Raw genomic sequence first — 20,167 nt, 5'->3', positions numbered from 1 at the left:
TGTTGTGCAACACACAACATGCCACAATCATCTTGCACACAATGTCTTGGCTGTACAGGAGCCTTCCACCTGTGATATCCATACACCTGAAACATGACTTTAACACACAAAATGTGCGTCCCACGATGCCCCGGGCCGGGTGCGTTTGTGGGCCTAATTGTACTGCCTCTGGTTCTGTGTATTTGGGGCTCGGAGGGGTGTAATCATCTAAGGGAAGAGTGCATCTCCTTGATCACCTGTGACAGTGCAGAGAGACATGAGTCAATATTTGGTTCTACATGATGTGTTGGTAGACTCACTAGTTTATTGGTGTGTGATATGTGTGACTTAGTGATTCCTGTTTGACATGTACTGCTTGTAGCAAATGAGCGCCATCAATGTGCATTACTTAGCCTCACTGCTGCTCCTCCTTCCCTGAGCCTATTCACTTGTTTGCGCTGCGCGGTTGCATCACTTGAACTCCTATGGCACACCATTGTCATGCCTGTCTGCCCATGTCCACAAACCTGACAACGACACCGAGATGTTGTGTGTTGTAGGTGGGCGGCCACATGTGTGTAGGCCTATGGTAAGGATAGGGTGGACACAGATGTAGAGTTCATGGCTGGCTGAACTTGTGATGCGATTGAGTCTAGACCTTTGGCTTATGCTGCGGTTATAGCGATACACACACAACAGTTGGCATGTATGATCCCCTACCCCGTACGGGCTTGCGCTCCTTCATGTATCCCTTCGGCCGAGCCCGTACTCCGGGGGCATGCTACATTGCAACATTGTCCATTGCGGGACGGGTGGCACCGACACTGCAACAGAGACACACACATTAGTTACTTCCTTGGCAAGGCCAAAATTTAACCACGTCCAGAGCCCCGGGGTGATTATCCACAACCCTACGCAGGACTGTCATATGCCAGCCCACTCCGCTTACGCTTACAGGAGGGTACGACACAGCTACATGTCCTAGGACTTCCCCACTGCCTGAGGTGACATGGTTGCGCCAGCTGTCCACAGCACAATGTAATGTGGTAGGGCCCAGGCCCCTCATGCGTACATAATGACCACATGGGCACACATAGTTTGTGGAACTGGCTACGGGCTTGTGCGCCTGGCCCCTTTCATTGCCAGGGTCACATGTCCATTGACGCCTGTGCTGGATGGGTGTGGGGTGAGTGTAAGACAGCCCTCAGGGAGTGGTTGGTGCTGGCAAGAGCTACAACAGTGATCAGACAATCAGAAGTTCACAGTTCAAACAGCAAGGGTCCATGACGTGAGCTGCACCGAGTTAGTGGCCCCGGATGCTCTGCGGCCGGCACAGGCACACCGCCACAGGACGGTGACTTGCGGTGCACAGAGGTAGGCCCACGAGAGCTGAGTGGGTCCTCGTCGATGTCAAAAGTGAATGTCGTGGAGGGTTTCGGGGGACAGTGGAAGGTGTTCTTCCAGGGCATGATGCAGTGGGCAGAACCAAGCTGAGACAGGCAATATGGAGGAAATGAATGCTACAGACTCATGTTTAACACCGTGTCAGTACCACCCACATGATGATGAAGACAACCCCTAGGCCATAAACTCAGATGCCACCAAAGTTCAACCAGAGAGTGTCCATGAATTTTGGTGCACAGAGTTAGTGGCACCAGAGCTGAAAGGGGATGCAGGTTGCGATGAGGCGTGAACAATGGTATTAACTCTGCCATTGAATAATCAAGACTAAGTTTCAAATGTGTGACCTACTTGACCGCAGTGTAGGCCCCAGGCAGCGGTCAGCGGGGGTCCACAGACACGTGTCGTTGGAATGCTAAGCACAAAGTTGGTGGCACCACATCGAAGGGAGTACAGTGATATAAAATCTGCCATGAACATATGCACTCTGTGTTAGACATGGTACCATTGGTGGGAGTCCCCCTTCCATTTTTTACTGATTGCCTCCTCTGTTTTTGACCTGTTTTCTGGACACTTTGCTGGGCACTTTGCCACTGATGATCAGTGCCAAAGTGCAAGTACTTCCTATGATAAATTGATGTATAGATTAGTGACTCCATGATTGGCTTATTTGATTTACTGTCAAACCCTGACATAGTGCACTGCGTGTGCCCAGGGCGTCTAATGCTGCTGGTGGGCTTGCAGCACTGGTTGTGCCACCCACCGGAGCAGCTTGGAAAGTGTGTCTCACGCCTGCCATTGCAGAGCCTGTGCGCAGTCTGTGCCTGCAAAGTCAACTTGGTAAGTGCCCCCCACTTACCAGTCCCCAAACCTTTCCTATTCTGCATATTAGTCAGAGGTAGAGCATGCCCTGATGTGTGTGGCATGTTCTGTGCATTACAGCCAATTTCGTTTGTTCACTATTGTAAGGCTACCTGTCCCCATAGGCCAGAATGGGCAGTTTGATTATAACACCTTATAATCCTAACTGACCCAGGGAACATGGTAGAAAAACGAATTCAGTATGCCTGAACTCAGAATGATAAAATACATCTTTTAGTGAAGTTGATGTTAACATTTTGTATTTGAAAATACCACTTTTAGAAAGTTGGTATTTTCTTGCCTAAAACATCCGGCCTGCCTACGCTAGCTTGTGTATTGTGTGCCTGGTTTGCTGAGTGACAGGGGCTGGGCGATTCCAGGAGCCAGGGTGAGTCAGCCCAGGGATGAATAGACCCATCTGCATGTAGAGTGGTGGGAGGAGTAGCACCTGGGTCTGAATAGGGCCGTGCCTGCCTTCCACAATGCTGGCTCCACCTTCTGTGGTGCATCTGATGTCCCTGGCCTACCCTGTCAAAGGAAAGAAGGAGTCCTGTAAACAAAGTGCTCCAGGACTGCGCAGAACTAGTTTGGACTAGGTACAGGTCCCTCTGCCTTCAGAGGACAAAGGTATTAGTAGTATAAATATTGGGACCCAGACCCCAAGACTTTAGATCACTTCTGGGAAATCAAGAAACCTGTTGCCAAGAAGAAGAACCAGGGAAGCTGAAGGAGGAGCCCCTGTGCTTTTTGCTGATTGAGGGGTTGGCCTGTAGTGGTTACTTTGTGCCATGGACAGGAGAAAAGACTTTGCTTTTGTTTTTTCATCTTGAGGAAGATCTCCAAGGGCTTGAACTGAGACGGTCTACTGCCTGAAGTCTCAGGGATACAAGACTTCACCAACCAGCTCCCCCCTGAATTCCCTTGTTTGGAATCGAAGTGCCTGCTGTTGTGACTATGAGGTACACCGATTATTAATCCAAAGTAGTTCCATGTGATAGGGAATAATATACATGCTCAACGCGCATCGGCTTACGTGCGTCTTGCAGTAGGTATGCTGGTTGTTCTAAAAGGAGAAAGGGTAGGAGCGCGTCAGTTACCGGGTAACGATACTGCGGAATAGTTACATCCAACGCAGTGCAGTGGGGAGTTGTGAGCTCAAACTGACCTGGTTATGGTGAATAAGGTCCTCAGCAATAGACAATGGACTGATCACCTCATGCTTTTCACAAGATACATAGACGATATCTTTATCGTCTGGAAAAGCACACAAGAAGAACTACAAGACAGACTGTTGGAATTCAATAAGATTGACCAAAGAATACAACTAACTTGGGAAATTTCAAATACGAGTGTTAACTTCCTGGATGTGAAAGTATCCATTAGCGGACAAACAATTGAGACAGACTTGTACACCAAGCCCACTGACAGAAACAACATGCTTCATTACAGCAGCTTCCATGAATCCAACTTAAAAACATATTTACCATACTCACAAATGGCACGGGCCAAAAGGATTACATCCAACCCGGAGAAGGCTGTACAGCGGATCAAAGAAATTGCATGCAAATTTCGTAACAGAGGGTACCCTGAAAACATCATTGAAAGTTCAATACAGAAAATTAATAACACCGACAGACAGAAACTACTACAACCCAGTGTAAAAAAAGAACAGACACGCATAGTAGTTGTCTCAAAGTTTTCTACCAGCACTAATAAATTTAAAAAGATCATTTATCAACATTGGCCACTTTTGAATCTTGAACCAGACTTTAACCAGATCTTTCAGGAACCCCCCCTATTTGCACATACCAGATCACGCAACTTAGGTGAAATTGTGCGACACAAACCCACGAAACCAGTCTGTTATTCGGGAACTAAACCATGCTTTAACTGTGGGAACTGCAATTCTATCATTCGAGGCAATACCATCGATCATCCAATGAAGGGTAACAAGATCAAACTGCAAGTTAACGCTACATGCGACACTAGTAATGTCATCTACGCCCTAAAATGCCCGTGTGGAAAACTCTATATCGGGAAGACAGAACGTAAGATTAAGACCAGGCTCGTTGAACACAAGTCCAATATTCGTCTGAAAAGTACCAAGTCAACATTAGCAGTACATTTCCATGAAGCGAAGCATAACATTTCTCAATTAAAGTTCACAATATTGGAAACCATTCCAAAACAGGAGGGCAGAGACAATACTAAATTTCTCCTCCAAAGAGAAAATGAATGGATCCAAAAATTGTCAACACAGAAGCCATTGGGGCTTAATGAACGAATTGAACTCTCTTGCTATCTGTAAAGTTGCTCACGGACTGTGGCAGTGATTCCTGAACGATTCAAGGAACACTGATTAATTGTAATTTTAATTTGCATTTTACTATCATTTGTTAAATGCTCATGCGCTGTTGATATTTCACATACGAATTTTCCCCAGTCCTGACAATTTCAGGGTCTAGTCTCTTTTTTCCCCGCTTAATGTTACCTAACCCATGCCACCCTTGACCCCACCCCATAGCCATGTTACCAGGTAGTCCACGTACCGTAAGGTTACTACATTTCCCAAACTGCAACATGCCCCCGATCCTCCCCTGTTTACCAGAATTTTTACACGGTCCCTTAACACTCTCACGAACACGCCCACCAACTGTCCCACGTGACGGTGTTCCCTTAAGGTAACGAAACGCGGTTAATGGCGTTCCGCCTGAACCAGCGTGGAAGAAAGGAGGACCTTATTCACCATAACCAGGTCAGTTTGAGCTCACAACTCCCCACTGCACTGCGTTGGATGTAACTATTCCGCAGTATCGTTACCCGGTAACTGACGCGCTCCTACCCTTTCTCCTTTTAGAACAACCAGCATACCTACTGCAAGACGCACGTAAGCCGATGCGCGTTGAGCATGTATATTATTCCCTATCACATGGAACTACTTTGGATTAATAATCGGTGTACCTCATAGTTTTCCCCCCACCCCTCCCCCTCCCCTACCACCCAGGTCACAACGAAGTGCATGCATGTATTTATTTTTCTTAATTTCGTGACTCAGTTAGATACTTTTTGATTGTAATGTTTCTGTTTGCAGTGTCCTTTCCCTGATGAAGGGGTGTATGTTAACCCCGAAATGCATTGGATACATAAGGATGGTACTACGTTATGCTGAATTGAAATGAATAACCAACAATATTAATGATGCACTATAAAGAAACCTACGAATAAAAAATCAAACGGAACTTTGCCTGAAAGTCTTTTTTGAAACCTCTATTACCCATAGAGGAACCAAAGTGTGCCCATAAGGATGGGACCAGTGATCCACTGACCCCACACCATGGTCTGTTAAATGCGGATGTCGAGGGACGCCTGACATCACTTGTGGAGCACCTCAAACAGTCGGACAATCTCACTCGAAAATAGCTGTGCGCCAGCCCTACCTATCTCATAGTTCTACATTTTCGCGTCCATCTTGGACCGGCGGCACGCCCATTGCACAACATGAGTAACTTTGACGATATATCTAAGAGCACGGAGGCCCGAGCCTCGACCTTTGCATTTGAACAAGAAGCAGCGAACCGTATTTACGCGCTCATTAGGGAAGAGAATGCTCAGGAAACCACCACCCGCTCCAAAGAGCAACACATCAAACAGTTAATATATCTAAGCAAGAGACGCATTAATCAACAACTACACGCAAGTACTTTGGTTAAATACCACCGTAACCTACGCATACCAAGGGGACTCAGAATTGCACTTAGACCATCGCTATGCAAAAATTCTAAAAATTTCCAAGAAAGGTGGTTCGAAATCCTTAACAAGTGTTCTCTCGACCTCATTCTCCTTATCATTGAAGAACTATCTGGAATATTGGGCGAGCTAACGAGAGAAATAGAGGAAACGTCAACAGAATTGTCTAAAATGCTGACAGAGGAGGAACTTAAAAACATACTGGAAGACATTCAATCACAGATGGAAAAACACACAAATGATATCAACGAACGCAAGATTCGTAAATACAAGAGGGATACTCTTGACTATAAACTTGGAGAAGTTTATACGTGGGCGGAGGTGTACGCCCAGAAAAGACGTAACAAGCCGTATACATCACAGACAGACACCTCCTCATCGGATAGTGACAATACTCAAAGAACTAGGAGAACTCCACCGACACCATCTCAGCCTGACACAACTAAGGCACAACAACCAACGACCAGTCAACAGATAGATCCAAGTCCTTTTTTAGAACAGGGCCAAACACAAAAAGGAGACCCCGGAGAGGACAAAACAAAAGAAAAAGAAATAAGGAAAGACCCACCAACCACGAGGAGTACAACGGGAACTATCAAGGACAAACTAACCAAGAAAACACAGAACAATTAGTTATCAATATTAGCGACTACCAACTGACCCAACATGAAATCCAACTCCTACAGAAAGGAACTTCCTTTGTACCTACAACCGACACAAATAACTTGGAACTCGAAGTCAGTTTCTTTAAGCTGATGCGCAAACTTCGACTCCGTCATTTTTTTGACAACGTGTTACCCCCCAACCCGTCAGCAGAACCAGATCAGCTTCTCGGATTGAGACCACACAGTACATTTCAATCACCTGTAAGTCACAAAACATTGGATTTGTTTGAAAACAGAGTTAAACAGGATCTAATGAAAATTCAACACAAACACAAGAAAACCAAGAATATCACACAAAAGGATTTAACCACGTTGAAGAAAATATCTAATAATGAAACCATAACATGTGTCAAAGCAGATAAGGGCGGTGCCCTTATAATTATGAACACAGTCATGTATGAAGCGAAAGTGTTGGAACACATCAGCGACACGACGACATATATGAAACTGGATGGAAACCCCACAATGGAATACATGAAAACCCTCACCAACATATTGGATAAAGCATTGGAAATGGGAATAATCAATATGAAAACTAAGAATTTCCTCACCAAATCCAACCCTAAGAGTCCGACTTTGAGAATGCTCCCCAAGATTCATAAAAACTTAAAGGACCCCCCTATGAGACCTATCGTCTCTACATGTGGGAGCCTACAGGAACCCGTTGGACAACTATTAGATAAATATCTACAACCAATGGTTCAAATAATGAGGACATACACCAAAGACACAACACATTTTATCTCGAAACTAAGGAACCTACAACTAGAAACCAACCAGGAACTGATTCTTTGTACAGCCGATGTACGGTCCCTGTACACGTCAATACCCCACTCCTTGGGGATTGAAGCAATTGAACAATGCCTGCTTAAATCTGACTTGGAAAGACCATTTCAAATGTTCCTAATGGAACTTATGTTATTCACGCTGTACCAAAGCTATTTTAAACATCAAGAAACATGGTACCAGCAACTCGTGGGAATGGCTATGGGCAATTCAGCGGCTCCCGCGTATGCGAACATTTTCATGGAATACTACGAGGAAAATCACATACTCAGCAATAGACAATGGACTGATCACCTCATGCTTTTCACAAGATACATAGACGATATCTTTATCGTCTGGAAAAGCACACAAGAAGAACTACAAGACAGACTGTTGGAATTCAATAAGATTGACCAAAGAATACAACTAACTTGGGAAATTTCAAATACGAGTGTTAACTTCCTGGATGTGAAAGTATCCATTAGCGGACAAACAATTGAGACAGACTTGTACACCAAGCCCACTGACAGAAACAACATGCTTCATTACAGCAGCTTCCATGAATCCAACTTAAAAACATATTTACCATACTCACAAATGGCACGGGCCAAAAGGATTACATCCAACCCGGAGAAGGCTGTACAGCGGATCAAAGAAATTGCATGCAAATTTCGTAACAGAGGGTACCCTGAAAACATCATTGAAAGTTCAATACAGAAAATTAATAACACCGACAGACAGAAACTACTACAACCCAGTGTAAAAAAAGAACAGACACGCATAGTAGTTGTCTCAAAGTTTTCTACCAGCACTAATAAATTTAAAAAGATCATTTATCAACATTGGCCACTTTTGAATCTTGAACCAGACTTTAACCAGATCTTTCAGGAACCCCCCCTATTTGCACATACCAGATCACGCAACTTAGGTGAAATTGTGCGACACAAACCCACGAAACCAGTCTGTTATTCGGGAACTAAACCATGCTTTAACTGTGGGAACTGCAATTCTATCATTCGAGGCAATACCATCGATCATCCAATGAAGGGTAACAAGATCAAACTGCAAGTTAACGCTACATGCGACACTAGTAATGTCATCTACGCCCTAAAATGCCCGTGTGGAAAACTCTATATCGGGAAGACAGAACGTAAGATTAAGACCAGGCTCGTTGAACACAAGTCCAATATTCGTCTGAAAAGTACCAAGTCAACATTAGCAGTACATTTCCATGAAGCGAAGCATAACATTTCTCAATTAAAGTTCACAATATTGGAAACCATTCCAAAACAGGAGGGCAGAGACAATACTAAATTTCTCCTCCAAAGAGAAAATGAATGGATCCAAAAATTGTCAACACAGAAGCCATTGGGGCTTAATGAACGAATTGAACTCTCTTGCTATCTGTAAAGTTGCTCACGGACTGTGGCAGTGATTCCTGAACGATTCAAGGAACACTGATTAATTGTAATTTTAATTTGCATTTTACTATCATTTGTTAAATGCTCATGCGCTGTTGATATTTCACATACGAATTTTCCCCAGTCCTGACAATTTCAGGGTCTAGTCTCTTTTTTCCCCGCTTAATGTTACCTAACCCATGCCACCCTTGACCCCACCCCATAGCCATGTTACCAGGTAGTCCACGTACCGTAAGGTTACTACATTTCCCAAACTGCAACATGCCCCCGATCCTCCCCTGTTTACCAGAATTTTTACACGGTCCCTTAACACTCTCACGAACACGCCCACCAACTGTCCCACGTGACGGTGTTCCCTTAAGGTAACGAAACGCGGTTAATGGCGTTCCGCCTGAACCAGCGTGGAAGAAAGGAGGACCTTATTCACCATAACCAGGTCAGTTTGAGCTCACAACTCCCCACTGCACTGCGTTGGATGTAACTATTCCGCAGTATCGTTACCCGGTAACTGACGCGCTCCTACCCTTTCTCCTTTTAGAACAACCAGCATACCTACTGCAAGACGCACGTAAGCCGATGCGCGTTGAGCATGTATATTATTCCCTATCACATGGAACTACTTTGGATTAATAATCGGTGTACCTCATAGTCGCCGCCACCACCGCTCATGGTGTCAGGTTCGTGGCGGGGTGAGAGGCGCCGCCCTGGCAGACGCATTGGTCATTCCGGAAGAGAACCACGTCCAGGGCAAAGTGCTTTTTATTCACACTCCTATGCTGGCCTGGTGTACGCTGGGCCAGCCCACTCCGCTCATGCTTACAGGGGGATGTAACGAGCTACATTCACGCAATCTTCCCCACTGGCTGAGGTAACATGGTTGCAGCCACTGTCCAGTCCACTCCAAACACCAGCAGTGTATGTTGACATGGAAATGTCTGTGGTCTGCATACTCGAGTCTGTCCAGCACATCCACGCCACACTTGGCATTGTGTAAATTCACATTCATGGGTCACTTGCCTCTTTCACACATGCCTAGTTCCCACCTCTCCCCATTCTGTTATTGTGTGGCTGAGGTGCCATGCCGTTGATGGCTTGTGTACCTGGCTAGCCCAGGTTGCCACAGTAAGTTGTGTTGTCGTGTCTGGTATGTGTGCATGTTGGTTGTCAGGCTGTATGTGAATTTGTAATGTGTGGCATTCCCAGAGTTGTGAGTTGTATGTTGGTGGAGTTGAGGTGTGTGGTGTGTTCAGTTGTTACTTACCGACGAGCAGTGCATATCCATAGGTGCCATCCTGAAAGTGCTGGTTGATGATGGACTGTCGGAAGAGGAAGGAATCATGCACACTGCCTGGGAAGTTGACTGGGTGTCAGTGTTTGATTGGTTCAGCTGCTCCGTCCATCACCACCCCCTTTTGTACCGCTTTGTTCGCCATAAGTTGGTAGGGTATGCTCGGACGTGAGTCCCTTGCTCACTTTGCCACTGGATTCAAGCAAGCCTGGCTGAAGACGGCTGTAATGCCAGAAACCAGACCTAGAAAACTTGTTTCCGGTCCAGGGAAAGCATGGCTTGGCAGTTCGGGCTGGACTGTTCCCATGAGGCACAGGGTCAGACTGATTTGCAAATGACCATGTCTGAACTGGGGTGGCAGGGTGGGCTAAAGAACAGTGATGGATTAAACCCAGATCTGTTGACTGGGTGTGAGTGTTTGATTAGTTCAGATGCTCTGTCCATCACCACCCCTTTTGTACCACTGGGAAGTTAGCAACGACATTGGTGAAGAGTCCCCGGTAATCCACTATTACCTGCACATTGATGGAATGTGAGTGCTTCCTGTTGCGGTAATTGTGCGCAGTGGCAGCAGGGAGCACGAGGAGTACATGTGTGCAGTTGATTGCCCCCAACACATTTGGAAAGCCAGCTATGGTGTAGAAGCCTTGCTTGGTCTCCAGCTGTTCCTGCGCAGTGTGTAGGTAGTTGGATAGGGCTGGCTGTGAGATTCCTCTGACTCTGGCAGTTGTTGGTTGGAAGGTACCAGAGGCTAACAAGTGCAGCACAGCCAGCAGCTTTGTCTGTGGAGGGATGTTGGTTCTCTGCTGTGTCGGTACCATCAGCCTGTGGGCAATGAGGGTCAGAATGCGGAGGATGGTTGTACTTTTGAGCCTGTAGTGGGCAGTGACATACTCTGGTGTTAATTCTGTGAGACTGGTGCATTTCTGAAGGTCAGCTGTCTTTGTCTGCTCTGCCTCTGTGGAAGTCCAGGGGTTGTGGGGGGTTCCTAGGGGGTAGTGGGCCTGGGGGTGGTGGCGGTGGGTATTGTGGCCCTCTTGGGAGTCCGAGCTGCATGGTCAGTAGCTCCATGGCATCTTTTGTTCTTCTGATACGGCTGTGGGCTGGTCTCCCGTTTCTGGTGCAGGTTTTCATCTGATTTAACAGCTGGTAAGAGCAGGTGTTAAATACCTGCTGCTAACAAGCCTTATTGCATGTTTTGGGATCTTATTGTCGATCTGGTTAGTCGTTGGGAATATTGCGAAGTGGTGTTTTTGCGGCTTTTTGCAGAGGAACGCCTACTCTGCATATCATTAGCATTAGTTGCCGGTGTCATCCGCAGCAATGTTTTTAGCGGCTGCTATCGCAGGAAAACTGGTCATATCGGCTGTAAGCACCAGCTTGTGAATTGGGCGATAAATTTATCACCATTTTGACTGCGATAAAGTACCACTAACTCGGCGATAAGTCCTTGAGAATATGCCCATTAGACTTATTCCGTGTTACATAGGTTGCACCACGGAAAGCACACATTGCACAATTTACATGCCGGGCAGGCGTTGAGTACTGGCATTGCGGGGCTTGCCCACCCCCTGGATGTTGTGCAGTTAGTGTTTTGGACGGTTGTGGCTGCGCCTGGTGCACGACTGAGTACAATTTCTGACGTGCCCTGGTTTTATTTTATGAGTGAATAGAAGGACTAAAATAACATAAAATAAAAAAGTAGAATGAAACTCGTGACTTTAGCTCATCTTTTGGAAAATTGTCTTTGAAATGTAAAGTGCAAAGATTTAAAAAGTAACTATTTTTCATAATAAAACAAGGGAAAGTAAAATGATCCGTTTATGAATAACAATTTTCTGAAACCCCTTCAGATGCAAAGTACAGGGAGCTTATCCTTGCAGTCTTGACTGGGGCTTCCCTATGAAGGAGGCACCGAAATGCCACTCCTTATACTATTATTCCTTGCTTGCATTTAGGTATTTTGGTTAGTTGGTTTGCACGATTGACTTAAAAATGGCAACTGGGAACGAAAAAACACTGATGGTCCAGCTCGGGAAACCAGGAGTTCAACGTTCCAACGTCATTGCTGCTGGAGTGGCCAAGATGGTGAAAGTTATGGCTGTCCTCACACCTCGAATCACAAACAGTAGGAGTTCAAAGAGCCTAGTTATAAGAACCAATAGGCGTATTTTTCCTTTGCAGCATGACGACTGCAAGGAATAGGAATTATTGTAGCTGCAAATTTGTGGGGGAGGTAAGGAGGGTCCTTTAATAGATAGACATCTAGTGGAGCTAGACCACTTGAGCAACTGGCTGCTGATAGCCAGGGTCGGTGCAAGAGTGCAAATAAACGGTGACCCTAACTTTTTAACAACATCACAACCAGACAAGAAACCTTACTTTTGACATTGTGAACGCATCTGATAAGAAGGGCTGCCATATGCAAATATAAGATATTGCTAAAGACCACATGCAATTAAATGATGGTAAAGTCTGATGCAGCACATGTAGCAAAGTCAAAATGGAAAACTCTTCTAGTTTTATCGAGGTGAAAACAACCCATCGTGACCACACGAAAACCAGCAAATTTTCATTTGTAACCGTAAATGAAAGAACAGGGCTCCCTCAGCTATCTTTTTAATTGTCCTAAATTCCAGTCTGGTAAATCACATTCTCTTATAACGGTAATTAAACATGATATAAATCTGGAATCTGAAAAAAACCCAGATCTCCTTCCAGCCTAAGGGGGACATAACAACATGGCTACAAATCTAATAAAGAAGCTACACCATGTAAGCAAACAATGAACAGAAAGATTGAAAAGGACAAACACTACATGACAGCATGAGGAAGAGTGGATAACCTGAGCACTCCTGTGTGCTAAAAAAGCAAAAGTATCCAATGTTGTACGATAGTTCAAAGTTTTAATCACTTTGTACCGTTCATGTGAGCAATTTTATAGTTCAAAAGATATCCATGTAGAGAAAACGAAAAAAAAATGCACACAGTAATATCCAAAAGTTTCAAAAATTAGTTCATGGCTTCATGTAAGTAATCCAAGTCCCCAATGCATTTCGAGCAGGATGCTCTTCGTCAGGGGGTTTAAGTTGTACAAATGTGCAAAGATTAAACGCTACGTCGTGGATAGAAAACGCCATCGGGAAGATGCGGAAGTAACTTCCGCATCTTCCCGATGGCATTTTCTACATGGAGATCTTTTGAACTATAAAATTGCTCACATGAACGATACAAAGTGATTAAAACTTTGAACTATCGTACAACATTGGATACTTTTGCTTTTTTAGCACACAGGAGTGCTCAGGTTATCCACCTTGTGCCTACAAGGTCTTGTATTCGTTATATATCTTCCGCCCCTCCTGGACAGTAGGGGCTGCATCCTGATCACCCTAAAAGACTTAACTTTCCTTGGAATACCCAGTTAAATACCTTTATCTACCTTCGGAGTGCAGCGGACTCCTATGCCTTATTGAGCATGAGGAAGAGGACACGAATGGTAGGAGAGAAACTGTCAACAAGAAGACCCTGAGGCACCCTAGAAAGTGGTGTCCAAAAGCAACCAAAACATCCAGGGCCTCATTTATGAGTTTTTGCTGTAGGACAGCACCACTTGCCTTCGTGCTGCTCTGCCCTGTGGCAAAAGAAAAGGGCAGGAATGCGCTGTATCTATCATATAAGTTACAGTCCTGTCTTTTCCCCTGGACTGGCACACAATAGGCCACCCTGTGTCAATGCAGGCACCCTTGTACCATGGTACAAGGGTGCATGCTTTGTGGGGATAATTATTTTTGTGTAGGGAGGGAAATCTCTCTGCAAAAAAACAATCAAATGAAGATATTTCTCCTTGTTATGCCTCCCTTACGCCTTCCCTTGGTTTTCTTTTGAGTGTAGCTCAGAGTTTCGATTTCTTGTAAATCTGAGGCAGTGTCAAAAAGCCATGAATGTTGCTTGGAACTTCCCCAGAAACACTCATTGCGTGCCCCTTTAATAAAGAAAACTAAGTTAAAGGGAACTATATGTACAAGGCAGCATTATGCAATCAAAAAGAGGATTAGTGCTGCCTGGTAAATATAAAGCAGGCTTCTTTGTGCCACCGGAGTGTCACAAAAAGTGGCACACCGGTGGCACAAGGAGCCCCAGTTCAAAAGGACTTCAAGATCAATGGCAAAAACCTTTAAAGAGGTCCAGTAGTATAAGGGCACACACACATCTGACACAGTACAGGCTGTCCATGAAGGGCTGAAGGACTCACTCCCGCATGCTGGGAAAATCTATGCAGGATAAAGGGTTGGGATTGACTGCACTCTACAAGCACGTGCATCTGTAGCATACCACCTACTTCTAGACTTTTAGGTACTAAAGGCAAGGTGTAAACAGGTCTGAAATGTGAAGAGTTCGTAGTATTTATTGCTGGTATTTTCAAAGAATCTGGTCACTTCTTTTTAAATAAAAAATTAAGGATATGCCTAAACCATGACATTAACACCTTGGCTGCTAGAGGTTTTACCCCACAGCGCTGCATTTTCTGATTTCCCATTGTTCATGACAAGCTCAGCTCGTCATGAGCACATGACCAGTGTACTGCATGATGAGCTGAGCTCGTCATGATCAGCGAAAGGGTTAAGGAACATACTATGGTATTCAACTGTCTGAAGAGTTACCTGTCCTCAAAACCACCACCAAGAAGCTCTAAAATCCTTTGACAATCATATTTGGTGCAGCAGGCATGGGGTGCTATTGACATGTTCTACTGCTGATGTGTAACTGGCCCTGGAGTGTAGCCAGGGCCAGTCATGTTGGCTTAGATCCAAATGAATCCACGGTTTGGCAGGAAATACAACGATTTGGCTAGCTACAATGCTAGATCTGAATCTAATCAAGTGATGGCAGACTCTGCCCTAGTATGACTCTGATGTAGGGATCTCCTGGATTTTTTAACTCTCTGAAGAGTTATTATAAAGAGTGGGTGCCTCCAAAGGAGCATGAATGGAAAACCTTTTGAAACAGCAGCTTTATTTGCTGTGAGGACACTCGATGAAAGGCTCCCAATGGTAAATGGCTTTCAGCCCCTAGGTATTCGGGGTGTGAATGTGGAAGAGTTGACATGGGTGCTCCGTTTGCAATAACATGCAGGCAAGGGATACCTCAGGTAACATGAAGGTGAGTTTGTCTTATTCATGATTACCCACCCTGTGGTCTATTATAGAAAAAAAGGATGTAAGGGTTGGCCACAGTTATCTTTCAACGGACGGAGAGCAAGCACTACTTACAGTGAGAGGAATTGACCATGTTCTTGTGGTGGCGACCAAGCACCAAACCTGGTAAGCAAAGAGGCTTTTGGTACTGCCTGCATGGAGTTGGGGACTCTAAAACTTAGGAGAGTGAGCAAAACTGGAATAAGTAGATACTTATAGTCCTGTCTAGTTCATTGACAATTTATTGACGTTGCCTAAGAAATTTATAGTGATTGTGTTTCTTTGTCTTTTAAACTAAGATTGTGTTTGTCTGGTGAGCCTCTTCTTCACTAGTACTGTGCATAAGTTATGTGATTTTCTTTCTACAGAATTAGCTATTCTATCATCAAACCGCAGGTTTCGAACACCGACAGCACAGAAAACAGGCAAAGGTGAAGAATTTGGTAGATGAATATATGCAATAAATTTGCAATGTGTCGACCCACGCTCCCAAAAACGCCCCCTTGACGTAAAGCAATGTAAAGAAGCTCAAACTACTTTTGCTTGCTCAGAAAAAAGTAAATATTAATCTGTCATTTTGAGACACTTTACAATACTTAGCTACTGTGCAAAGCCATGGTAAATCCAAGCCAATGAGTTCATTACATCTTGGAGTGATTTTGGATAAAACTGTCTAAACTGCACATTTTAATTTTTTGTTTCGTAGACGGCCTGATCATCCATCTGTACAGGAGACCCAAGGAGATATGCTGAGCTAAAGCAACCTACATCATGTCTGAAGGGGGTATCAGCCTTTACAATGATGTCTGAGCCCCACATTCCTTCACCACGCAGGCTTTACAACACGAGTCTTTACCACACATGCCTTTACCATGCAGACTTTTACAACAAATATGCCTTAACCATGCCTTCCTTTACAATGAAAATATAAGTATTTCGCAGGTAAGAGTATTATGTATATATCAGGTTGGGTATGGGGTTTTGAGTGGCAAGGGAATTTTTTGTGTTTATGATGGGTGTGGGATTTTGGGTGGTAAGAGTACATTTTAGGTGTAGGATTGATATGGGTTTTTAGGTGACAAAGGAATTTTTAGGGTTTAGGGTGAAAGTGGGTTTTTGGGTGGAAAAGGGTATTTTTAGGGTTTAGGGTGGGTATGGGTTTCTGGGTGGCAAGGGCATTTTTAGGGTTTAGGGTGGGTGTGGATTTGTGGGTGGCAAGGGTATTTTTAGAGTTTAGGGTGGGCATGGGTAAATAAGGAAAGTAATATATATATATATAGATGTGTGTGTGTGTATGTATATATATAAATGCATATATATATATATATATATATATATATATATATATATATATATATATTGATGCGGTTATAAATGTACATTTGTACTCAATTGTCATCTTTAAGTATTTATGTGCGGGTGCCTTGTACAACATTTTATGCCAAAATATAAAATAGCCAAGAACCAGCACCCATATATATGCACATGTCACAACACCTTTGTAGTTTATCTTCTATGTCTATGCATAGATCACGTGGTGTCACTGTGAATTGGAGCGAGAGAAAAAAATGAGTGTGTGCACTATTTAAATGAAAAAATACTGCATGTCCGTCATGTGATCAAGGGCAGACTCTGCCCGAAACGCGTCATGCCAAATTTCAGCTGCAAAATGGTTGAATAAACGCCTGCTGTGACACTCTGCAACTCGTGTGGTGGTCCGTATTTTCTGTGGGTTCATCCTGGAAACAGAACTTAATCCATATATATATATATATATGGGTTATACTTACTTGTGAGATTTTTTCCACGCATATGCCTTTACCATTTTTGCCTTTACAACAAAATCTTTTGTTGTAAAGGCATGCGAGGTAGAGGCATATGCGTGGAAAAGGTTTTGTGGTAAAGGCACATATGCGTGTGTGTGCTTAATTTATATGATATATATATATATATATATATATATATATATATATATATATATATACTACTATAAAAAAGCAGAAACTTTCAGGCATTGAGACGGGTAAACTCGGGAACCACTGCGCCAATCTACACACCCGATACACCGTTGAAATCGGCAGGGTGTGTAGATGGTTATAGGCTACATAAATTAAAAAAATAAACGTTATTTCAAGTTTTAGATTAGAAAAAAAGTAGTCCCTCAAAAGTAGTGCCAGGCGCGACGTGCCTGGTCACGTTAGGAGCACGTGAGGAGCGGCGTCTGAGGAGCAGCGGACATTGCGCGGGGGAGGAGCGGTGACATCAGGAGCAGAGGACCGGCGGCGGAGGAGGAGCGGCAGACATGGCGCAGGGGAGGAGCTGTGGTGCGAGCGGACAGGTGGGAGCAGAGCCGGCGGAGGTAAGGGTGCTCATGTAGGGGCAGGCGGGGGATGGAACAGGCCGGGCCGGGCGGGGGACGGGCCGGGCCGGGCCGGGCTGGGGGGCGGGACGGGCCGGGCCAGGCGGGGGACGGGACGGGCGGGCGGCGGTCGGGAAAGCCTGAGGACAAGAAAGAGGAGGCAAACGGTGCACTACATATGTTAGACAAACGAAGCATTACAGGAGGAAAAAGTTACGTCTGCAGGTTACAAAAGCGGGGCGGGAGGGGGCCCTGAAGCCTAATTGCTCTCGGACAACGTCGGGACGGGCTGCTAGTATATATATATATATATATATATATATATGTACACCCACATATACATATATGCTTGTGTGTGGTATAAATATATATATGTATAGGTTTTTGTGGTTAAGGCATGAGTGGTAAAGATGCATGCATTGTAATTAAAGTGTTGTAAAGGCAAGCATGGTAATAGCATGCGAGGTTCAGTCATACAACCTGTCTAGGGGACTAAAATGGTGACTTAAGAGTTGGATTAAAGAGGCATAAAGTGAATTTAAGAATACAAAGCCTTGATATTCAGCATGCCAACATGTAGCTTCAACGGCCTTGGGCTGCCAAAAAAAAAAAAGCCAAGAAAGCTGAGATAAAATTATCTCCCTATTACCTAGCTGTCGCTAACACCAGTTAGCAACAGCTAGTAGGAGATAGCAACCATCTTGGGCCCCGCTTTGCATGTCAGTGAAATTTATCACTAATGATATGCAAAGTGGGCGTGCCAAGATGTTAGCGACTGGAAACAGTCGCTAACATCGCTATCTCCTATTACCAACTTTAGGAGATATTTGCGCTAGTAACAGTGCCCCAAGGTTTATAACCCAATAACTAACTTATTCAGGTAGGGCCATGATTAATACATTTTTGAGTACTGTTTGGTTCCAATATATTGCTTGGTCTGCTTCTATCACAAGGATGATATTCATTAATATTATTTCACCCGTTAGGTAAAAATACTTAATATTAAGACTTCTAAAAGTATGTATGAGATTAATGGGATTGCAGTTATACATATCATTTGGATAACACAACAATATGCAGAAGCTGGCAGTGCTTATTTTGTGTCATGGATGGGCATCAGAACTCGAGGGCCATATTATCAAGGAACGGTGATAACATTATCGCAGCTTTAGCGGCAGGAAACTGCCGCTAAAGCGACGATAATGGGCTTAAAAATATGCCCTTGTGAATTCCCATAGAACCCCAGGTTCTGGTGTGAACCTGGACTTCTATGGGAATTCACAAGGGCCTATTTCCAAGCCCATTATCGCTGCTTTAGCGGCAGTTTCCTAGTGACATTTTTGACTGACCATAAAGTAGCACGGATGGTTAAGATGCTCCGGCAAAGAACGCGTATCATGCATAGTATAGAACTGTATTTTATCTGGGTAGCTCAGTGGGTAACTGTATTTGGCACATCGATCCTTTTGTTACTTTCAGTTCATAAATTGCAATCCTCATACAGCACAGTAACAATGAACTGTCATCAAAGAGCTGAATGCAAACTGCATTGTAAGGGTTAGAATGTTCTGTTTTTGCCCAGTCTTTCGTTATCATAATGTTGCTAAAAATGGTTTGTTTGGGTAGAAATGCATTCTTATTAGTAAAACTTACCCCACCACTGCGATACGTTTTAAATCCCGAGTTGTGCTTCTTCAGACTAAACACTCTTAAAATATACTGCCTTCTAGTATGTATGCGTGATTTCTCCACCTTGTAATCCTCATTGTGTTATGAACCATTTTCTACAGATGAATGCTCACATGATTTCTTGTCTGTATATAATGTCTGCGTGGTGTAAAGTGCACTGACATCCTACACTGGTATAAGTAGCACTATGAAACAAATTAAATGTTTGTTAGTAAGGGGATAGGGAGAGATGAGGGGCACTTTTTAGAGGATGGTAATGAGGGAATTTGTGCAGAAGGGGGTCTTTGGGGGAGTGCCAAAAAAGATTACCACACTGGCCACTCAGGCTAATGTAGGTTTCCACCAGTGCTGGCCACTGACTCATATGAACAACTTTGGGTCTCTACATATATATATTTTATTTTTAACAAATGAAGCGCCGCAGAAACACCTGTGCCCCCCACCAGCAGCTTAGTTTTTACTCGTTAATTCATTGATGAATAAAGACAGCTTACCGATAACACAAGTCCAAACGTCTGTGAGATGCTGACACAGAAGATTAGCGAGATGAACATAATGCTTATACACCTTTGCATCTAGAAAAGAAAAAAACAAAACAACAGTTTCTTCCCTCTGCAAGTTTGCTGAACTTTGCCAAGTCAAAAATAAAAGTGAATTCAATGACCTAACAGTCGGTCCCAGTATATAGAAAACGTTTTCTCGTCAATGCCTCTACACCTTTTTAAGCTATGACAATACTGCAGTGTCGGCGCCAACCCACGCGATGTCAGGTAGAGAGGAATATAGCTATGACCCAG

General features: G+C 44.2%; 1 protein-coding gene across 1 annotated transcript in view; it reads right to left on the bottom strand.

The window, feature by feature from the left end:
- The window catches only part of LOC147733279 (galanin peptides-like), a 142,452-nt gene extending 122,507 nt beyond the window's left edge, over positions 1-19,945 (bottom strand). Inside the window, exon 1 of the mRNA XM_086958947.1 lies at positions 19,865-19,945. Coding sequence (XP_086815073.1) covers positions 19,865-19,945 — 81 coding nt within the window. The remainder of the gene's footprint in view (positions 1-19,864) is intronic.
- Between the last annotated feature and the right edge of the window lie 222 nt (positions 19,946-20,167).

This window comes from Lissotriton vulgaris, chromosome 2_1, assembly GCF_964263255.1.
Source record: "Lissotriton vulgaris chromosome 2_1, aLisVul1.2, whole genome shotgun sequence".
Classification (NCBI taxonomy): Eukaryota; Metazoa; Chordata; class Amphibia; order Caudata; family Salamandridae; genus Lissotriton; species Lissotriton vulgaris.
The sequence above is the reverse complement of the archived record's forward strand: the minus strand, read 5'-3'. Positions and strand labels throughout refer to the sequence as shown.